Here is a 23,106-nt window from a genome sequence, read left to right as displayed (position 1 = left end):
TGTTATGACTTTGCCATGCGCACCACCATCCAGGCTAGTGCAGAGATGCGCACTTCTAGTAACCAAACTAGAACAGGATGTTAACATGAAGAGACTAACGATTTCCGCCCAAGGAGAGAGCCAATATGGAGATGCTGTACTCAAGGCAGATGCCCTTTGTGTTTGTCATGTCTCTATGTAAATAAACGTCTATGTCCTCACTTAAGTTATTACAATTGGTGTCAGAAGTGGGATTATAGGCAACTCAACGAGAGGAGGTAGGCTTTGGTTACAATGACATATTTGAAGCTATTACATCAGCTCTCAATTAAAGAGCTACGACAAGAGCTTCGGGACCGAGGTTTAAAACCCGTCGGTAGCAGGGAAACGCTCACGGATCGTCTGCGGCAAGCCCTGATCGATGAAGAAGATCCGGAGACCTACACATTTGAAATTGAACTTGGGATTGTTGAGTTCTTTGGCAGGATACAGGAAGAAATTGATGCAATGTGTGCACAAATCAATAGGATGGGGAGTAAAGTAGAGGAAAGTGTATTGCAAGTAGAAGGCCGAATAGACCAAAGTGATAAAATTGAGTCGCAAGCAAAAGGAGGAATAAACTCGTTAGGGAAGGAGCAGTTGCCTGGTCAGGACTGTGGCTGCACAAACAGTGGTGATGGAGGCGCTGGGGATTGGAGCGCTGTCTGTGACTGTGTTGTGGGCAAGTCTGGCGGGGATGACTTTCATGGCGAGAAACGTGACAACGATTGCTGCGACGATCGCAATGGGATATACAGAATTGAAAGAAAAGAAACAAATGAAGAAACTAGAGAAGTCTGTTATGAGCCTGAAACTTTTGTTCCTGGTATACCTGCAACGGGCCGGACAGATCAAAACAACGTTGGGTCTGCGTCCAAGCTGGCTGCTGTGGACCTTAAAGACCTCTGTTTACCTGTCAGTACCTTTCATAAGAACTCAAGCCATGAAAGCCTCAAGACCGTTTCTGATTCCTTGCCTTTGATGTCGTCGAGTGAAATTGCGAATACGGGCCCCAACAATGGCCGAGACAGAAACAACGAATTTGACTTTGGCAGCGGCATAAGAGAGAACTCGATGCTTGGCAACTGCATCCAGGCCATTGACATGAAATGTATATGCGGCGTCCTGCGGGGACAGTGCCCATGCCAAGAAACCCAGCTACAAGATCTGAACTTGACAGAAATGTGTACTTCTGCCCACTTCAGTGAGAATGACTTGAACGGTGGTGAATTAATCCCAGCGAAACCTGATGTAGTGGTGGATGAACATTACAAGGATGCTTCATGGGCATACCTTATAGATGAAGCTGAGAAAGACTATGTGCTTGAAACCATGGCTAGCTGTGGGCCAACAACTGTGTCACGAGACGTCCATGGAAAAGGTCCGCTGACTCAGCGTCTTAGAACAACAACCCTAGAATCTACGGTGATCGCCACAACATCCATTTGTGTTACGTGGCTGGCAACCCTGACCTCCACTAACTCTCCATGTGTCTGGCATCAGCGACTATCGTCATGAGGTCGAAGCAGCGACCACGATATCGCCCCAAGCGTAGACTGGCCAACTGGAAGAAGAGGAAGCGACGACCACGGGAAACTGTGCAGATGGCTTTGTGGGCAACAGACACCCTAGCGTCTGTGGTTCCCACCGATCGACCTCCACCTGAACTGTCAAAGCTCCACTGCAGTGTTTCTTTTCGGGACGAAAAGTGCTAAGACGGGGGCAATGTTATGACTTTGCCATGCGCACCACCATCCAGGCTAGTGCAGAGATGCGCACTTCTAGTAACCAAACTAGAACAGGATGTTGACATGAAGAGACTAACGATTTCCGCCCAAGGAGAGAACCAATATGGAGATGTTGTACTCAAGGCAGATGCCCTTTGTGTTTGTCATGTCTCTATGTAAATAAACGTCTATGTCCTCGTTGAGTTGCCTCACTTAAGTTATTACAATATTCTTAAGTACTAGATGGGAGAACATCGATGAAGCCAGTGTTACTTTACAGAATGCATGTGCTCAGATTTTGGTGAGTAGCTCAGAACTTCAAAGACGTGTTAGCCACAAGATACCAGACAAAAGGGGAAAATTCTGTATTTACACACAAGGAAGAGCTAAGGATGGAAATGTATTCTACCTTGGTTTGATTGATTGATTTTTTATTTGAGGCACATCGGCACAATTTAGGCCATGTCGTGCCTGCAGTCCCCTAAGGATCCCTCTCTCTCTAAACAACGGGATAGTTCAAGAAATAATAACCTGATATGAGCAATATCATGATGTAGTAGGTAAATATGATTTTTTGTCGCCATCCCAACTAGTGAATCCTCAGATCGAAATCAATCTCGATAGTGCTCATAGCGATATTGACACGTATGAATTTCATCTGGAGCGAAAGAGACTTCAGTGGTTTGTCTCAGTTTCTTCAGAAGCATTTGAACTTCTGAAACAAGAAGCTGTTTGAGATCTTGAGTTTTAATAAACAAGATGTCGGGTAGATGATTCAGCTGTAATATTGTTTTAATTTTCATATTTCTGACAATTGTGGTGAGTGAGGTTCTGTGCGAGCAAAGTTTTATTCAGACTCAAGCTGATCATTAATTAATAGCAATCAACGCTGAAAAAATTTGCGACTCACTAATTTGGCTCTTGTTGGGAAAAAATAGATTTCAATTTTACCAGCATGAAAGCAGGTAAGATTTGTGCAGTATCTTGTATTTTTTTGTGTGCATATTAGCAATACTTTAACAATAAATACATATTAGGTCGAAAAAAAAGTCATTTCACTGTTTTATTTCGTTTTTTTTTTAAAGGGGGAGGGATCACGTGAGGCTGCCGCACTGGCATCATATGCCCTAGCTACGCCACTGGTTGGCTCCACCGGATTCCGCCCACGTCAAGGAGTACTTATGTTATGGTCTTGTTTCGATTGTATACAAATACTATACATTAATAAAGTTGCAAAGAATTTTTTTTTTTTAAATTGAAAACGACTAGGAAGAGTGCTTTCAGATAATCATTTGGAGTTTTCTTTTAGTTTGAAAACAAACTGATTAACATATTATCGATAATTAGATTTCTGACTTAGGCCCACATTATTTTTTCCCAAAAGGAAAAATCAGCTTTTCTAGTTTTTTCGACAGATACGTGACAGATGGACAGACAAAAAAATACAAAACTAATCTTACGATCTCACCAGGAACGTTTAAAAACAACAAAAAATACAGATTATTGTAGACTTTTTGAAGATTTAGGCCCCTTAGGCACGACACTGCACGAGCTATTGTGTAATAATATTTTGATCATTCCCTTGTAAGCTAAAGCTCTCTCAGTGGGGTCTGGGTAAAATCTCGGCGCATAGCATTATTTCCTTTATTTGAATTTAAAAATGCATTTTCTAAAGTGTCTACAGTGCGATATCCGGCTATTCTTCCAAATAGCAGGTCATATATCAAATCTGCTATTCACCTAACTTTATTAATGGAGCCCAGCGACTGGCAGAAAAACAGATCAATGTGTGAAATGTTTTATTTGGTGTAGTAGTTTGCTTTAATTATTTTAGCGGTGAATCGAATTCACTTAGATTTACTTTATTTCTCGATTCCAGCGATCAAAGAGTGAATTGTTGTTTTTTTTTTTGTTTGTTTTTTGTTTTTTTTTTTTGGGGGGGGGGAGAATCTCTCCTGAAATTTGGTGACATTATTTACTACATTGGTGGAACTCAGTGACTTTTATTGGTATGGGTTGAACCTAAACCCCTGCTCCTCTTTGCAATCGTGGGATTGTTAAGTGTGGTTTTTCTAAAGGTCGATATTGCGCGAACCCATTTCGTTTCTTTGATTAGAACTAGAATTAGTAAATTGAGCCGGTAGTACATTTTTCCATATATTTTTTCAGTTCTCTTTTTAAATTAAACTGACATTATTAGGCTGTGAATTTAAGTGTACCTGGTAGAAAAATTCTATTTAAAAAAGTACGGGGAGTTGGCATCAGACTCGATAGAGGCTATAAAAAGAAAAGACCTGAAACAAGCCTGTGAAAACTACACATTTACACTACTATATTTGACGAGGCTTTTACCCAAGATCTGTGTATTTTTTTTTTTAGGACTAGCTTGTTTCAAGTACCTGGCATATCCCAATACACAATTTCACACACAAAAATAATTGTAGAAACAGAAATTGAAGTGATTTTAAAAATTGTAATCATTTTTTAAAAGGTGTTTTATTATATAACTTTCATGACTTCTTTAATAGAGAAATATCTTACAAAAAATTTGGCCTATTTGAGTCTGACACATGCAATTTTTTTTTTTTGGGGGGGGGGGGAAGGGGGGGGGCAGAGGGATGAACATTATTCTCAAAAACTTCTGGTTGCAATCATTAAATCTGGCTATTGTTTTTTTTTTTTTGTTATCTTTTTTTTTTTATTGGAGAGGGTTTAACATCGAAGAACTCACTGATTGCGTTAATACTATTAAATAGTTATTTTAATAGAGGAGTGGGGTTAACCTCAAACCACCTTTGGCTACGCTTAAAGAATTTGTTGACTAGCTTTTTTTTTTAGCTAGCTCATGGAATTCGGTGACTGTAATTTATTTATCTTCCCCCTATATACAGTAAATATGTATACAGTGTTTCCCCTTTTTCAATGTGAGGAGAAAAATTATTACTTTTCTTATATTTTCACGTTTATTATGAATTTATTAGTACTTAAAAGTTACCTATTTTTTTTTTTTACAAAAAAAGCACTGTGTATATATATATATATAGTGTTACAAATGTCCAGTGACAGATAGAGGTCACAACTTGTGACCCCGGCAAGATGACACTGCAGCCAATGTTTTCTGGAATCTACATGTATAAACAAAGACAGGATGTGACGTTTCCTAACGTGTTGTTCCAGAGGATACTAGGAGTGTTTGTGCAACTTTGGAGAAGCGATTAGGGACACTATATAAGCCAGAGAGTTAATGTGAAAGCCAGTCGTGAGTGAGTCGTGACAGTCGATACAGACAATGTAAGACGTGTGCGGCTCTAGTGGAAGTGAAATGTGTACGACTCGATGCAAGTTAACTAGGGTAGAGTTAACTGGAGTGGACTACTGTCGTTAAAGTCTATACAGCGAACTACAGTGGACTTGAGCCGTTACAGTCGATACAGTCGATGTAAGACGTGTGCGGCTCTGATTCGGTAGACTTGAGTACGAATTGGTTCAGCTTTGGGAGACCTGAAGCGACACTGGGAAGTGTGTGGTTGGTCTGTTCTGTGGAATACGGCTCGATGCAAGTTGAGAAGAGATGAATTGCAACGAAGTGAAGAGATGAATTGCAACGAAGTATAGCTAACTGTAAACTGACAGATATTGTACAGTCTTCTACGCTACATGTTACAGTAACGAATTGTTAGTGGTAATAGTCATTAAAGTTATATGAAACTGAAAGTTTAGTCGTCAAGTTCTTTGCTGTGTTTTTATTTGTGTGCCAACTAATACATCTAGCCAGAAGATTCAGAAATACGTAACAATATATATATATATATATATATATATATATATATATATATATATATAATAAGGCTAGTCTTCGAGTCCGAAGATTAGTGAGGAATGCATTATTTCCCGTGGCTGCGCAGTCTTAGCTGTGACCTACATATTTCGCCACAACCAGGGCAAGCATAACCATTATCCGCAGGTGGACGATTTCGTTTAAACTACGCAAATCGCTTCAGGCCAGCGCTACACGAGCGGTCATCCGTGACGAGTGACAGTACACGCTAGTTTGGCAAAGACCTGTGTTGTAAATATTACGCACGCTAGTCACGGCGAATGTAATCCACCAAAGTGGCCCAGCAACGTTCCATCCGGTTCTAAAAGGCATGTAGGACCCTATATAAGAGCGAGTTTGTCAGAATCAAGACACTTCACGTTACCTCGCAATGTGACCAGTACGAGGCGACGTCAGAACCAGCGCGGTGTGTGAAGTCAGTCCGGAGCATAGGCTAGGTTTTTGGACAGTCAGTGTAATGTTGTTGCCAACTGTACAGTATTTGTGATGTGTTTGAAATTAAACTGTTACTGTTACTTTAGGCCCGAGTTGTGAGGTTCTTTAAGTTCTTGTGTCGTGTGGTGGAGTATGCAGAGAGCCTGGATAGTGGAGAACGTTACAACTGGCGTCAAGAAGTGGGATCGGATCTACTATGGTTCATCTGAAACTGCTTAACGAACTTGAATCGATAGAACTGAGGCGAGAACTCCGTGATCGAGGGCTGAAGGCAATCGAAAACAAGGAAGCCTTGCAAGCACGCCTCCGAGAAGAACTAACTGAAGAAGGTGAAGACCCGGACACCTACCTGTTCGAGTTAGAACCCGATGTATTAGACCTATTGATCACCTTTCGAGAAAACAGATGTTAGCTGACAGAATGTGATCAATGGTGACTTGCAGAAAGAAACAGGAGAAGAAACAAGAGGAGGCCAATAGTTCAACCAAAGCTTTTGCTGCAGATGTACCTGATATGAGTACTTCAGTCGGCCAGATAGATCAATACAACGTTGTGTCTTAAAATTACCCCCAACCTTGTAGCTGAGAACATTAAAGACATCTTTCGATCTGCCATTGCTATTGAGTGGAACTCAAATCTTGATGGCTGCACCCAGTTGTTAGGCAAGAACTTTACGTGTCGAGCTTCGCAGGAAAAACTCTAACTCCAAGGAACCCATCGGCAAGGTTGAGCCCATAGACGTTTGTCCGGCTGCCCAGACCAGAGAGAGAGATCCTGATGGTGTTCAGAAGAATGCAATGAAACCTGATGCAGCAGTTAATGGACACTTGCAAGTTGAAATTCATCTACGGGGTCTGAACTCAACAGAAGATTGGTCTGCTGACGAGACTAGAGGGATAAGCCCTGATGGTGGTCAAGGAAGTCAAGGGAGCCTGATGCAGAAGATGAAAGAACCTTCGCAAGTGGAGGGTTACCCATCTGCCCCACTAGTATGTCCTCCGGACAAGGCTGAAGATGATGTGTGCCACTATATCCCCTCCTGTGCACCAGAAACCCATCTCCCAAGTCTTTCTCCTCAAAGCCCTAGGAAGAAACCTGTTAGACCAACGATCTTGGTGACCCTAGTCCTGACATCATTTCCCTCCCCATGTGTTAAGTGGCTGCCCTCAGTAGTGAAAGGCAGAAGAAGGCGACGTTTGCTGAGTCCAAGGTGCATGGTGATGCAACCACGACGTCACTGCAACAAGATGAAGGTCGACTGGAGGAGAAGAAAGCGTCATTTGCTTTATGCGATGTGGATGGCTTCATCTAGCTCAAGAGGCAAGCTCACTGCCACCCCCACCGATCGACCCCCACCTGCAGCGATGAAACTTCACATCCCATGTCATGAGATGGATGCTGTCCGGGACGGACTGATCTAAGGAGGGGACAGTGTTATAAACCTGGTGGTGACACAGATAGGTGTGAAGTCGGTCTGGAAAAGAGAATTGAATGCAGGTCCAGGAAGAGGCGGAAAACCAGTGGTGTCTGATGCAGCGTTACAGAGTTGCGTCGAAGTTCTTATACAGTCAGTGTTACGTTGTTGCTAATTGTACAGTATTAGCTGTGATTTATTGGACATTTAACTGTTACGTTACTCTGAAGCCCTGAGTTGTCAAGTTGAATAGGTTGTGTCGTGTGGTGCAGTTTGCAAAGAGCCTGGATAGGGAGAAACGTTACTATATATATATATATATATATATATATATATATATATATATATATATATACACATACTACATACTTCGTTTAATTTGATTCTCTATGTATATTGATAAATAGAATGACACATGAAATTCGTAGGACGTAATTATCTTCTCTTTTCTCTTTTGAAGTAACCTGTGTTATGTATGAGATAAGCTAAGAAGTCTAAATATTGTTGCAACTCTAGGTTAGGCACTCAACGAAAAGGCATGCAACTCAACACAGTTTAACAGGAAATAATAGTTGTGTTTATTCAGTAGAACAAACACGTAACATGAAGATTCATCCTTCAGCTTCCTCGGAGTCTTACTACTAAGTATACCAGTCCTTTGCTACTTAACCCGAATGTGGACCAACGACAGCCTTCCCCGCTTCGCTCCAGGTCCCTGCTACAACCATCAGGCAGCACAAAAGTTGGCCTCTTAGTTTCCCAAACATTCAGACTCTTCACAATCCCTGATGCAGTTATTCTCTCCATTTTAGCGTCTTCCTGTTTACGTTCACTAGTGCACTAGTGCGCTAGTGCGCATCTCAAGCACTGGTGCAAGGCAGGGTTACAACAATATTAACATCCAACGCTGACAATACCTAACAAATACACACACACACACACAAAACACAACTTTATGAAATACTCAGCAAATTCGTACAAGTCACAAGCTCTGTCGCTGGCAATGTCTGAAGCCTCTGCCCACTTCGTTTCCGCTTAAAATAACTTATTTAAACATGAATGTAATTTTAATTTACAATTATGCATACATTCAGTTTGAAAGTAAAATTTATATAGAAACAAAAAAAAAATAAAGAAAAAAATATTTAGTAACAAGATTACAAAGAGAGTTTGTGTTATCACACAAACTCAGAGGCGGCCCAGTGGGATCCCTATCGGATCCGCATATTTGCAAGGAATATTCAAAACATGATTTTGTTTTTAATGTCCAAATTAAGTAATAATGTTTCAAAAATGTTTCGGATGTTCCTTTGAAGTTGAAGATAATCTACTTCCTAGTAGGACGAATGATTTTAGATAATCTTTTGGCATTGTTTTTTTTTAAATAATAGTTCCCCTTTCAGACATTGTGTTTTATAGGGCAGATGATGTAAAGGTAATTTATTTCTGGCTTACGGTTTAAGAGGGTGTCATAAAAAATATGTTGCCAACACAACAACTTTACTTTTCCCCAACTAATGCCAGGTACCGGTACTCATTAGAGCTGAGTGGACTCAGAGACACCAGAAGATCCCGAAATAAAAATCCCAGTCTTCACCAGGATTCGAACCCTTGACCCCCGCTTGACCCTAGCGCTTTACCGCTCAGCCAGAGCGGATATCAAGTTTGTACTTCAGCAACGTCTGCTTGATGTTCCAGCACAGTTATCAATACAAAGCTATTGGCATTTTCCTTTTATTGGGACTAGATTGAAGATGTTGATATAAACTTCTGATGTAGCACTTTAAAGATATAGGCCTATAATATATCCCTATGTATAGGTCTACTAGATCTAGAATCTAAATTTGGAATAATTTAAATGTAAAAATAAAGCCTAGATAATCTATGCTCCCCTAGCAATCAAATAATTATACACGAAGTAACTATCTGATATAGACATTTTACATGCAACTTTGTAACGAATCTGGTGTGAATATGTGAATGACATGTAGCCTACAACTCTACAACCTATAGCCTACTTTGTTTTCTATATTTATAATGTTTTGTTTGTTGTATTGCACTAATTGTAAAACAAATTTCGTAATGGATAATAAAGATTATTATTATTATAAGATGTGTTGGCCTCCTTTAGTCGTAGAAAGACTATGGTCGTCTATGCGGATCCAGGGGGGAGGGCGGTAGGGGCGATCGCCCCCCCCCCACTCGGCCGACCCCCCCCCTTGGGGCGGGGGGGCGGACGAATTTTAGTATAGAATTCACACAATTTGTATACGAATTTATTACTTATGTTAATAATATATACTAATTATTAATATTTCAACCTGTTTTTAGATTATTTTGCCCCCCCCCTTTCTAGTATTTTTGGCCGATTTGGTAGGGTCGGGAGGGGGCGATGGCATCAATCCGCCCCCCCCCCCACCATACACTTTCGAGTGGGGGCGGGGCGGTCCTATTTATTTGTAGAAATCACAACTTGCTAACAGAATCAATTAAATATCTATATCATTAAAACTTTTTATTGGTATTTTAACAGGTCTTTATATTATGTCGTTCATCTTTGGCCGATTGGAAGGGAAGGAGCGAATACCTCTACTGCCCTTCCCATCTAAACCCTTTGAGTGGGGGGGGGGGGCGGTCCTACTTTTATGGAGAAATCATAGTATGTGAACAAAATTAGTCGAATATCTATATAATATAAACAGGTGGAAGTGCGATACATGCAATCACCCCCCCCCCATCGGAAAAAACAATACTTTTTCTTTTTGTATTATAGTAAGAAATTACAAAATAAAAAAAAATCTGTCACTAATATAATTTATATATGCTATAAAGTAAATTCTTATATCGAGTCGCCCAACCTCTATTATTAAATGCAAAATGCAATCATTAGCAGAAATTATAAAAAGGAGGGAGGATTAATCGTTTTCATTTTAACGCCCTTCCCCTTTCCAGACAGAGTTTGTGTAATTTCACATGAATTTATTAAGAAAGACTTTGCTTTGGAAAAGTTATAATTCATACGAAATTTTTCAATATAACAGTCACGGTTGAGATGAGTTCAAAAGCCATATAATCTTTTCCTAGTCGACTTTTTCCAACCTTTACTCAATCTCATATTTTTCTAGTTAAATAAATTTAGGACTATAACTCACAATTTATGCTTACATTTTATTGAATATTATTAATCGAATATTTTTTTTTCGGCGGCGATCCTCAAAGCCTTAATCTAAATATGTTGGGTATCTTATCTTTTCAAAGAACAAATCGGTTGTATTTGCAATGTATTAAGGGACTATAAATTCATATTAGAATATTTTTCCACATTATTCAAAAGGTCCTTTATAATAGAATGAATAATGAGCTGTAGGTCAGGAGAATACGTTACTGCAGTGAAGAATGCCAAAAAACGCTTTTAGCGTTGAGGCTTCGCCCCGAACCTCACTGATGAATAATAAGCTGTAGATGTCAGGAGAATGCGTTTCTGCAGTGAAGAATGCAAGAAAACGCTTTTGGAGTCGGGGCTTCGCCCGAACCTCACTAATAAATAATGAGCTGTAGGTCGTGAAAAATTGAAGAAAACGCTTTTGGCGTTGGGGCATCGCCCCGAACCCCACTAATAAGTAATGAGCTGTAGATGTCAGGAAAATGCGTTTCAGCCGTGAAAAATGCAAGGAAACGCTTTTGGCGTCGGGGCTTCGCCCCGAACCACACTGATAAACGATGAGCTGTAGATGTCAGGAGAATGCGTTTCTGCAGTGAAAAATGCAAGAAAACGCTTTTTGCGTCGGGGCTTCGCCACGAAACCCACTGATAAATAATGAGCTGTACATGTCAGGAGAATGCGTTTTTGCAGTGAAAAATGCAAGAAAGCGCTTTTGGGTCACTGAGGAAACTTACAGCGCTTTCCCAGACCCCCAAGCGTGCAAGAGAAAGGCCTCAACATGACTGTTTTTTTTCCTATTTTTTTTTTCGCCGAAGATTGAGAAACAGTCTTATTTTATTCTCATATATCGAATATATATATATATATATATATATATATATATATATATATATAGGCCTATACATATATATATATATATATATATATATATATATCTATATTATAAAGTAGAATGTGAGGGGTATGTATGTATGTATGTTACTTATAGACATCAAAACCGCTTGACCAATCTTGATAAAACTAGGCAGGAATGTTCCTTGGGTACCAACTTAGACCGTAGTGTATGTATTGTAGCCCTAAAACAAACTTAAGACCCTCAAAAAAAAATAAAGTTGTCCGACTCTATTACAGCTATAGTATTTTATGAATCTAGGCCATGTCTACAATGTTGACATGAGAAAAGATAGAAAGGATTTAGACCTAGATCTAATTTTAAGAAATACACTTTGCGCAGATTATTTTTTACTTTGACACATGAAAAGACAAAAGAAGATCCATTGATTTCATTATATAATAAAATTAACCTTCAATTTTGTGTTTCAAAAGCATTTTTTACATTAATTAGTTCCTTATATCTGTGATTACAGATTTCCTGACGAACATTCTTTCATTAGACAATTCCGTAATGAATCGCGTACTAAAAATTAATTCGTTTAATTGTTTACTTTATAATCCCATCCCTAGATCTAAAACTCTAATTCAACTCTAAGATGATAAAACTTCTCTTCGAACAGATAGTTTTATACTTTAACACATAAACATATTAATTAAAGTCCATTCATTTCATATTTTGATCAAATAAACATTCAAATTTGGTTTTCTAAAGCTACATTCGTTTACGAAAGCTGCGAAGCCGAGTTGACATAGGCCTAGATCTATATTCATTCATGAATCGCGTACTAAACATTATTTCGTTTAATTGTTCACTTTGTTATAATCCCATTCATTTAACAAAGCTATCGCTCTTTTCGTCCTTCGGGTAAACCCATTTTCTCAAAACTAATTTTATTTTCGTAGCGAAACAGAAATAACGTGAAAGGATCATTAGCTACGTTTAACATACATCTAAATCCAATCCACTAGATTATCCAAAAGCATTTTTTACATAAATTAGTTCCTGATATCTACAGATTTCCTGGCGAACATTCTTTCATTAGACATTACCAAATGGTTACACATTAACACATCTCTCTTCTGAGGTCTGAGTCTATTCCTAGGCCTAGGTCTAAAACTCTTACTGAACTCTAAGATGATAAAACTTCTTTTCGAAAAGATAGTTTTATGCTTTAACACATAAACATACTAATTATTGACCATTCATTTGATATTTTTATCAAATTAACATTCAAATTTGTTTTTCTAAAGCATTTCTAATACATTCGTTCGCTGTTCGCTAAAGCTGCGTAGCCGTGTTGAGATAGGCCTATATAAATTCATTCATGAAAAAAGGTCACGTCTACCTCAAGATCTACTTTATACTTTATACACATGAACATACAAAATTTAGTCTATTCATCTCAAATTTTAATCAAATATATGTAGGCCTACAAGCAAATGTTTTAATTTGAAAAAAAAAATGGATTTAATTAAGCCTATTAGCTATTTTGATTTGATAGCTTCATTCACACTATTTTTACATTGACACATTCGCTTTACTTATTACATTATTATTTCGTTTAATTGTTTACAAAACACTCTCAGTGACTATATCGACAGTAATGCGCAAATAAAGACCCGCGGGTCGCGGGTAACATATGTCTAGTATATATATATATATAGGCCTATATATATATATATATATATATATGCTGTACGCTACGCACGTTTATGCATAGGGTTAGGGTTTACTGGGCGTTAGGGTTTGGAAAAAAATCGCCCCCCCCCCCCCACCTCCAAAGTTCTGGATCCGCCAGTGCGTCTATGGTTCATCTCGTATAGCCCTTTTTCATACGACTTTTATGGCTTTGAAGCATGGGCATTAACAATGGTTGGAAAGATGTCGCAGACGCAGCAGTTAAATATATAGGTCTGTGGAAATATCCATAATATTCTTGTCAGGGAGTCAGAATTGTATAAATTCATTTATTTATTTTTTTACAATATTTAAGCAAAATAAAAAATGATCGAAATTTAAATTAACTAATCAGAAATTAATTAATATTTATATTAATTAAAATTGATATTATTAAAATTTAGATCTGTATATAATATTACTTCTTAATTTAAAACAAAATATTATAATTACTCCTTTAAAGATGGCGACTTTGACCTCGTTAAAAAATAAATCTAGAAATTAGAATCTAGAGTCTAGATCTATTAATATTACTAAGGGCTGAAATAGATCTAGATTCTATATACTTATAAACTATATAGATCTAAAGATATAAACTCAGTTACATAGATTATATCCCATATCTTAATCTAAATCATCAAGATCTAATACTTATACTAGATAGTAGATCTATAGATCTACTCAAATAGTATAACTATAATATTATTTACTAATAATTATAACCTAGATCTAAATTTTATAATAAAATAAAATAATGAGGCTAACACGCACATTACTAGCTGGACTTCGTGATTGCACAGTACGCAATTGGAAAAAAGTTTGGAAATATCAAGGAAAGTATTTTGATCAACCATATACAATACCAGAAGCGCTGGCGTCAAAAGGTAGATAAAAAAAATAAATAATGATATTTCTATATATAATGAATATAAATAATATATGTACTTATATAAAATATATACTATTTATTGCTATATAGAATTTTCTATGTAGATCTAGGTCTAGAAAAACTAGATCTATATATATATATTTATATTGTATTCTTGCGCATATACTTTACTTTTTACCCTGCATACACATTATTATAACCTTCACGGATGTGAGATGTATACCTACTATACCTCTCACAAATTACAAAATAAGTAAAATACAAAATAGTACAACCCGCACCCTTAATATACCTGTAAAGCGAGACTTGTCATTTATTTAATAAACTACTTTCTAGTAGCACATAATTAAATGTACTATCATTGGCATTGGTACTATTTGTTTTCCTGAGGTTTATAACGAGATGCTCATAAAGCTTTCCAATGTACATTTCACAACCACACAGCTATAGGATGTACATAATTATGATATGTTTTATGTTTTTATAGTTATGCTATAGAAGATGTTTATGAGTAATATAAATTATTTTATAAACCCTGCACATTTATATATATATATATATACACCCTGCCATCCCTGCACAGCCACCATTCATTTGTAAAAACTTGTTTAACCCACAGGCTATATATATAATATATTATACTGTCCCCTTTCTCTGTCCATGGCTGTTACTGCTGGGGTGATATAGTGAAGGAACCAGTTGGATGGACGGCATGGGACGAAAAGCCCAAGTACCTTGGGGTCATCCTTCATCAGAAATTGACCTTGTGCGACCATATCCAGCATGTACATGAAACAGCCTCCGAGAGGCTGAACATTGTAAAAAGCTAGCTGGAACGAAATGGGGAGCAAAGGCGGGTGTGCTGAGATCACTGAACATGGACACAGTTCAGTCTCATATGGATTATCTGTTCAGGTCTGAGCTTGGCAAACGTCTCTAGCAAAGCTAGACGCTATTCAGAATCAAGCCATCAGACTCATCTGTGGTACGTTTCGCACAAGCCAATTGCTGCCGGCGAGATTATAGCCAATGTGCCAATGTACGGGCGGCTGGAGGAGGGATGTTTGCTCAGAAGTCTGGTCGACAACTGGGAGGGCGAGAGGCGTCTCAAAAACCGGCCCTGCTTTATGCATGTGGCGCATGGGGCTGGTTAGAGAGATGAATCTACCGGTGGAGTGGGCTGCTGTTTCCCCGTCCGGTTCCTTCCCCCCTGACAAAGCTATTGGCATGCCGACGGTACAGACGTACAGAAGAACCTACTTGACCCAGAGGTGACAAAGCAGTGCGATCCTACACAGATACTACAAGCAGCCAGAGAAACCATTGTTTAGTATCTGGCTGGAGAGTCCACCATCTACACGGACGGTTCTGTGCAGATGCTCGAAGGCACTGTGAGAGCTGGGTATGGGGTGGTGGTCCGACTCACTGGCAATCCCGAAAGTGTGGAGCTGAACTGACCCTGCCATGGGAAAGGCAGCACGAGCTGGAAGCAATGCTCATTGAATAGCATTGGAGTGGGTAGTGGAAAGAGTCGAAAATGGATCCACGGCCACTGCGGACGTGGTAATTTTCACCGATTTGATCTCTGCCCTTGAAGGGCAGCATGCATGTGTGGGGAAGGAAGAAGCGTTCCTCACAGTGGTGCAGCGCCTTCTGAAGCTCAATGTAAATAGTTTTATACTGTGGGTGCCATCCCATTGTGGTCTGGTCAGTCATCAGAAAGCTGACTTTTTAGCCAAGTCCGCGGCGGCAATGTGCACCATAGATGATGAACCATGCACTCTTGCGAGTGTACTATTTCTAGCCGACAACCATATGTTGGCACTTTGGGTACTTCCGATAAGGGCCGAGAGCTACACAGGCAGATAAATAGACCAGACCTAAAGGACGCATGGTGGGAGCTCTGCCAAGCGGAGCAGGCTGTCCTAGCCCAGTTCCGAGTCGGGCACTGTCCAATAGGCATGTACTTTGGATGGTGGAAGGAGAACCACGACACACGGTGCCGCCACTGGGTCAAGGACGACGAGACAATAGAGCACATTCTTCATGAATGCCAAGCCAAGGAATTGAGAGTTAGAATACTGGTCCATGTGTGGCAAAAGGTCTGTCCTTGTATGGGGATAAGGCCACCTTACAACTCACTGCCCGCTTCCTCTTCCGTGCTCTAAGGGAGTAATTCTCAGCATGGTTCGTTGCTATTGGGGTATCTATTGGGGTTACTGCTGGGTGTGATAGTAAGTGTATGTGTTTTATGTGGCTAGTAGTGCTGTGTGTGTGCCTGTGTATGAAATGACCAGTTGACCTTCATTGTACATGGTTGAGTGAACAGCAAAGAAGGTGTGTAAGGGAGGACTGTGTGTAAAGGAATGTCAGATTCAGAACAAGTTGCTGGAGTAAAGAAGGCTAATAAATTCAATGTATTATTTGAGACACTTGTTGCTTTAGTGTGTCTATTACATGGTGTCAGATAGAACGACTCCATCCGCCACAACCACTGGAATTAAATGGCAACGTAGCCCTTGTTATATAAAGGGAGAGTGATCCTTAAAGGATTACAGGCACGACATGGCCTAAATTGTGCTGATGTGTCTAAACTCATAAACTCACACTACATGCTTCATTGTAGCTATTGCATCAGTCCTGACTGTTTGTATGTCTTATTCAGATCTCACAAACTTAAAGCACTATTGAAAGTTAAATTTTCCTACTCCTTTCATTATGCTTAAAATAGGTACAATGACTAATTTTGATTTTCTTAAATATGATGTTTTGTTATTTAAATAAAGTATACAGCCATTATTACATTAATTTAAAAAGCTATTTGACTACATATAATAAGCCTTTGAAATTTTAATTTTTCTATTATGTTCAATATAGGTGCTATATTTATGGTCATGTAAAATAATACTTAAGAATTGTTTTCAATATGCTAATTTTATACATAATAATGTAAAAGGCTTTTCATGTTAAACATAGTCTTATCTCTTATATATTTTGCACTGTTGTAAATATGAGTAAATTCTATCCTTTTCTATTAAAAATAAGATGTTAGGTAAGTATGCATATTGTATGCACACATGTATGAACCATTTGTAAAACTAGATTATGTAGGTAGTGTATACTATTCTATAATGCTATTGATAGATCCACAAACTGTATAGTTCCCAAACCAAATGATTTTTTTTTTATAAATAAGTTAACAAATATTCTACTTTTTCCTTTCAAACCTGGGTAATGATAACAATGGTCTCTTATTCTTTAAAGTGTCATAACTGTTATGAATGGGATCATGATGTGTGAGTACAACTGACCCACATGGTGGCCTAAGAGTTTGTGTTGAGCACAAACGCCTTTGTCATGCTGCTTAGTGCTATAGCTCAGTTTATACACATTTCAAATCATTATTTTTATTAAAATAATGGTAAAAGAATTATTTTTTTTCCTTTTATCATTAGTATTATGCTAAATGTTGTTTTCTAATTATTATCTTACAGGTATTCCAGTCATTAAGGTGAATGATATTAAACCAGTCTATACAAAGTGGGTTCCACCAGTTTCTGATGATCCACGTTTTGCTGAACCTATTCCTCCAGAAAAACAAGAGGACTGGAAACCAGAGCCAGTGTATGTCCACCATGATAATGTCCGCTTGTTTGAAGGTAAGGGCTAATTAATTGTGATTTATTTCTTGTAAGGATTATGTAAAGGAATTGTCATGTAATGTACATACCAAAGTCTGATTTGTAAACAAGATGTTTACTTCATTTCGAGAAGAATTTCCAATTACTAACTGTTTTTGTTTAGCTTTTAGTTTTCTCAATGCGCTATGATCCTATCACTTGTCTAGACCAGTTGTTAAAATGGTATCTTGGTGAATGTTTACATGATCATTTTTTAAACGAATAAAAAATGTTCAGTCAGGTCTCAAGAAGACTAATCCAACTTATACCATCACATCTGTCAAGTATGATTGTTTCCCTTGTTCATGGTACCAAACAAAATAATTAATTACTAATAAACTAATTGTTATATTTTTAAAATTTATTCTTGTGTTGTTAGGTAAAAGAAATAATTGTGCAGAATTTCAGCTTAATCAGAGATTGGGTCTGGGAGAAATAACATGTACAAACTTTTTACCATACAGACAGACAGAGTGAGTTGTAAAAAAATAGTCAAGACAGAAATAGAGTTCTCATTCCTTCTTCTATGTTGGAGGAGATAATTTTAAGAGGGTATATAAACAAGGATCAGTCAGGATAGTACTTAGTATAACAGAACTTACATAACTTAACAATAAAAATATTTTTAAAAATATTTTTGGACAAAAAATCTACAATGTGTTACAAATATGGTAAATAGTCACCTCCCCTTATAAAGAGCCTCAAGTGTTTGTTACTATTAATAGTGAATAGTTGTAAAAGTGGTGTATTTTTATGAAAAAACTGCTTGTATAAGTGATTTAAAAAATTAGATTTTTCGCTTTCAGAAAAGAAAAAAGTAGCCTTTGCATCAGAACTTTGAATGGTCTAAAATATTGTAATGTTGGATTTTCACTATCTTTTCAAGTTTACGAGATCTAAATGGGACGGATGGACAGACAGGCCACACAAAACTAATAGCGTCTTTTCCCCTTTTGGGGGCCGCTAAAAATTGTACAAACTTTACTGTGTAATACTAAACACATACTCTCGTAATAATAGAATCAACTAAATCTATGTCCATAATATGCTACTGATAATTTACACTCTTGTATATCTGGCTGATAATGAAGCATGGCCAAAATGTCTGTGTCTTTATGGTGTTGGCAAGATAAATGGCAATGGCCAAAGGCTACTAGTGTTCTTTAGCTCTCATGAACTGCGCACAACAAACACATTCTTCTCTGGCAAAAATGTCATAAAGTCTCATGGCAGCACCCATGCTAAAAAGGTGGTACCAGCTTTATCTCAGCATCACTTGGAGGATGGATCTGAAAAAAAAGTCATTCACACCCGTACATACTGTAGCATGGATTGCAACTATGATCTTTTGCTATTTGGAAAGGAGTCTTAAGCACAGGATATGTCAGTGCAACAGTAACAGACTATTACTACTCTTTATCATTACAAAACTTCAACATTCTGATACAATCATGGATGACTAACCTATGCTGAAGGAAGCAGATCTTACAATTCAATAGTTCACAAGTGGAAAAGCCCCAGGAGATGACTCCATTCCTGCAGAGGTCTACAAAAAGGTGGAAAAGTCCTGATTGAAAGACTTCATGAGTCATACTTACTTAAATATGCCACAATTGTTCATGTATACAAGCTCTAAGGAAACCAACAAATCTGCGACAACAAAAGAGGAATTCTCTCTATTGCTGGAAAAATTCCTCACACATATCCTACTAAATCAGCTTGTGTACCATCTAGAACATGGACAACTACCATAAAGCCTATTCGGCTTCAGAAAGGAGTGTGGAACAATTGACATGATCTTTGCGGCAAGACAGCTTCACAAAAAATGCCCAAACCAAACCTCTTCTCAATAAATATTGACCTAACAAAAGTATTCGACACTGTTAGCAGGGAAGGACTTTTGAAGATCACTTCTAAATACAGATGTCCAAAAAGGTTCATTACCATGGAGAGACTATTTCATAATGGCAAGAAGGCTCATTTTCAGTAGAGTGAATAACCATCAGAGTCCTTTGGAGTATCAAATGGAGTAAAACATGGTTGTCCTAGCACCAACACTGTTCAGTATCATGCTTCTGCTATGTTGACAGATACATTCATAGATGGAGATAGTAACATATAGATTAAATGGTGGCCTATTCAACCCAAGGCATCTCAAAGCAAAATCAAAAACAAAATCAGCAACAAAAAAAAAATGCTGGGATTGTTCTTTATTTGATACTTTTGACTTATGTAAATTGAATACCTAACACTTTTTGGATAAATTTCTGGAATGAAAACTGTTTTTTTTCTTAAAAACATATATTTTGGAGAAAATATTAAATTTTGTAGTCAGATAAAATTACAATACCTACATATATATATCTTTTTATCCAAGATAATGTATGTACAATATATATATTTTTTTTACCAGGAATCAAACAAGTTTGTCTTATTGCTAAAGCTCAACCATTTGAAGGCTTTCCACCTAGTGTTGATAAATTAATAGGTGCCATGGATGTTCCTGATAAAGTAAGTTTTAATAACTATAAGGTACTATTGGTTATTCCCTTTTTTTTTATAAAAAGATGTTTTATAATAGTAAGAAAAAATACATTTTTGAAAGAACTCATTTCTAATTGCATGTTTTTAATGGCTTGGTTGGATGGCTAGGTTAGATTGTTGTTTAATGAAATGTGTGGCTGAGTTGAATAAACTTCTTGGCTGCCTTTCAGGGGAGGGGGGGGGGGGTAAGTTTGAATCCCAACTCAAGTTGTGTTTATTGGGTGCTTAAAGGGAGCAAGAAAACCTTCTCTCAGAAATCCCCACAAAATAGATTGAAACATGCTAGCTATAACATGAAATATGTGCTATACTAAAGAAATTAAAAAGAAAAGGTCTATATTTTTTCCTATTTGTATTGCACAGGACATGATTCTACAAAGATATATTATGCAGTCTCAGGTGTGGAACACAGATGAAGATAATTTACCAAAGCCTCCTCCACATCCTGACAAACCCAGATGGAAATGGGTTAAACAAGTCGGTATTACACATGTCAAATCAACGTAAGTTGGCTTTACTCTATTTATATTTGAATGTGTACTTCTTTAATAGTTACCCAGTACACTTTGAAAGAAAATGTTTCTTTTGGTTACTATGTTGGTTTAATGAAAAATGATCCTTTGATTGCAAATTCTTGGCGCTTTCATTTTTAATGAAATTATTTTTTTTTTGATTGAGAATTCACTTAGGCTTTATTTATTTTTTGATATTTTCATTTATTTGTTGATTTTTGAGCGGTGCATGTAATGGGAAAAGCTGCTGTTAGGTTTGTGTAAAATGTCTATCTGTCACACTCAGATCTAAAAAACTAGAAGTGAAATAAAAAAATCCTATCTCTCCATGCATTGTGGCTTGCAAAGTTTAAATGCAATGGCTACTTTTTGTTTTCTAAAAGCAAACCATTTTGTTTTTAAAATTAATTATGCAAGCGATTTTTCATTAAAATGCACCACTTCTAAAACAATGCATAAATGTAAGGGAGATTTTTTAACAATATGTTAATAAAGAAAGATAATTTTTGTGTCTTTCCTGCATCACTTATTCACAAAAATCTTTAAAATGTACAAAAAATGTTCACGACAAATATAAATATTAATTGTGTTTTTTTCTGGTACACTAGCTACTAAAATTAAAAGAAAACATTTATGTTTGTTTATAAAGGTTAAGAATGCACTTTCTATATAAATGTCAAACACATTTTAAAAAATTGACATTAAATGAAGTGACTTTCGTGCACTAATGTGCCATCAGTGGCCACATTGTACTAATTAGTCCCCTCAAAATTTCTGATTAATCAGATTTTATTTATTTATTCATTTTAGTGTAATAATAAGGGCTTTTGAGAATCTTATTTAAAACTTAATTTTTCCTTCCAAAACATTGCAATAATTTTAGTATCTATAATATGTTTTTTTTGAAAAGCAAATTAATGCTAACAAATGTTTGGTATTACTCTTCTAACATATCACATTTAATTTTCTTCCTTAAATGCCGCAAAAGCTCATGATAAGAAAAAAGTTGTTCAGGATTTGAAAAATAAATAACATATAAACGCTAAATGCAAATTTTTTTTTTTGAAATATATGTCATTACCTACAAAGTTGTTCTGGATATTGTTTTATTAAAAGAAAAAATTTAATTATCTATATCAAATTATTCTGAATTTTCAACTAAATTTGTCAAATGACTTAAAAAAAATATGTCAATGAGTTGTTCAGGATTTTAAGACAAAAGTCGTTTACTACAAACGATTGTTGATTATTTTACATTTAATTTTCTGGCTGAAACATGAAAAAAATACTTTTTATTGATAAAAGAATGTTCCAGATTTTGTTTTGAAAATGAAAATAACCACATTACTTTAATTTTCTTGCCAATCCTTTAATTAAAAAACTCCTTTTTTAAATAACAGTGATTCTGCTCCTGAAATTAAATACTTAAAGATGAAACTAGCTTAAATTCAAAGATGTGTCTATGTATTATTGCTGATTAAAAATGTAAAAATATCAATTTTTGAATAAAACATAATAATTTGGGCCAAAAATATTTCATCTTCTTAAAACCTTACACTTAACAAACATTTTTTTACACTTCTTTATATGATGTATGTCAATTTACAGATTTTTCTCAACATGTTTATGGAAAACATAATTTCATTATTCTCTGTTCTGTATTTTACAACCATTTAAAGTTTTTTTTTATCCATGTTCTAGACAAATCTTAGTAAGAAATCTATTGAGGTTATGCCAGATCCAGACTGCACAATTTCCTTCATTCACTGGTAGAAAGTATATATTAGATGTTCCCATTTATTCACACATTATGTACACAGGTAAGGTAAACTGTGAGTTCTACACTAGAATATACTGCTTTATTCTATTAGGATTATTCAGATGTGAATAGTTTATTTGTCACTGCTAACTGCACTGATACATTTTTCCTATTTAATGTGCTATCACTAAAATTAATTAGTTGATGTCTTATTTTTTCCCAGGTAAAGCAATCATAATGAAAGAACCCTTGGATATATTACTAACTTCTGATCAAGACTTACCTCCCTTTGCTGATGAGAATGCTGTAGATGCTAGTGTACTCTACAAGATACCTGACATGTGGCCTATATTTCCAACAGTGGATTTCCTCAAGACTAACAACTATGAGATACTTAGTAATACAGGTAAAAAGTATAATTGCTTAAACTATCATTTTATATTTGCTACTAGTGAGAACAATAGATTAATGGTTTTAGTTGTAAATCATTTTGTGTGAAGGGAGGTAGGAATTTGATTGTTTATAGAGTTCATAGCTTCTAATATTTGTGCTATA

General features: G+C 36.7%; 1 protein-coding gene across 1 annotated transcript in view; it reads left to right on the top strand.

Annotated features, from left to right (window-relative positions):
• Positions 1-13,617: 13,617 nt before the first annotated feature.
• Positions 13,618-23,106, top strand: part of LOC106050188 (39S ribosomal protein L37, mitochondrial-like) — a 32,424-nt gene continuing 22,935 nt past the window's right edge. Inside the window, exons 1-6 of the mRNA XM_056010437.1 lie at positions 13,618-14,051; positions 17,551-17,715; positions 20,150-20,247; positions 20,644-20,783; positions 22,494-22,612; positions 22,775-22,957. Coding sequence (XP_055866412.1) covers positions 13,922-14,051; positions 17,551-17,715; positions 20,150-20,247; positions 20,644-20,783; positions 22,494-22,612; positions 22,775-22,957 — 835 coding nt within the window. The 5' untranslated portion in view covers positions 13,618-13,921. The remainder of the gene's footprint in view (positions 14,052-17,550; positions 17,716-20,149; positions 20,248-20,643; positions 20,784-22,493; positions 22,613-22,774; positions 22,958-23,106) is intronic.

The sequence above is a fragment of the Biomphalaria glabrata genome, chromosome 14 (genome assembly GCF_947242115.1).
Source record: "Biomphalaria glabrata chromosome 14, xgBioGlab47.1, whole genome shotgun sequence".
Lineage (NCBI taxonomy): Eukaryota > Metazoa > Mollusca > Gastropoda > Planorbidae > Biomphalaria > Biomphalaria glabrata.
This window is presented reverse-complemented; position numbering and strand designations above follow the sequence as displayed.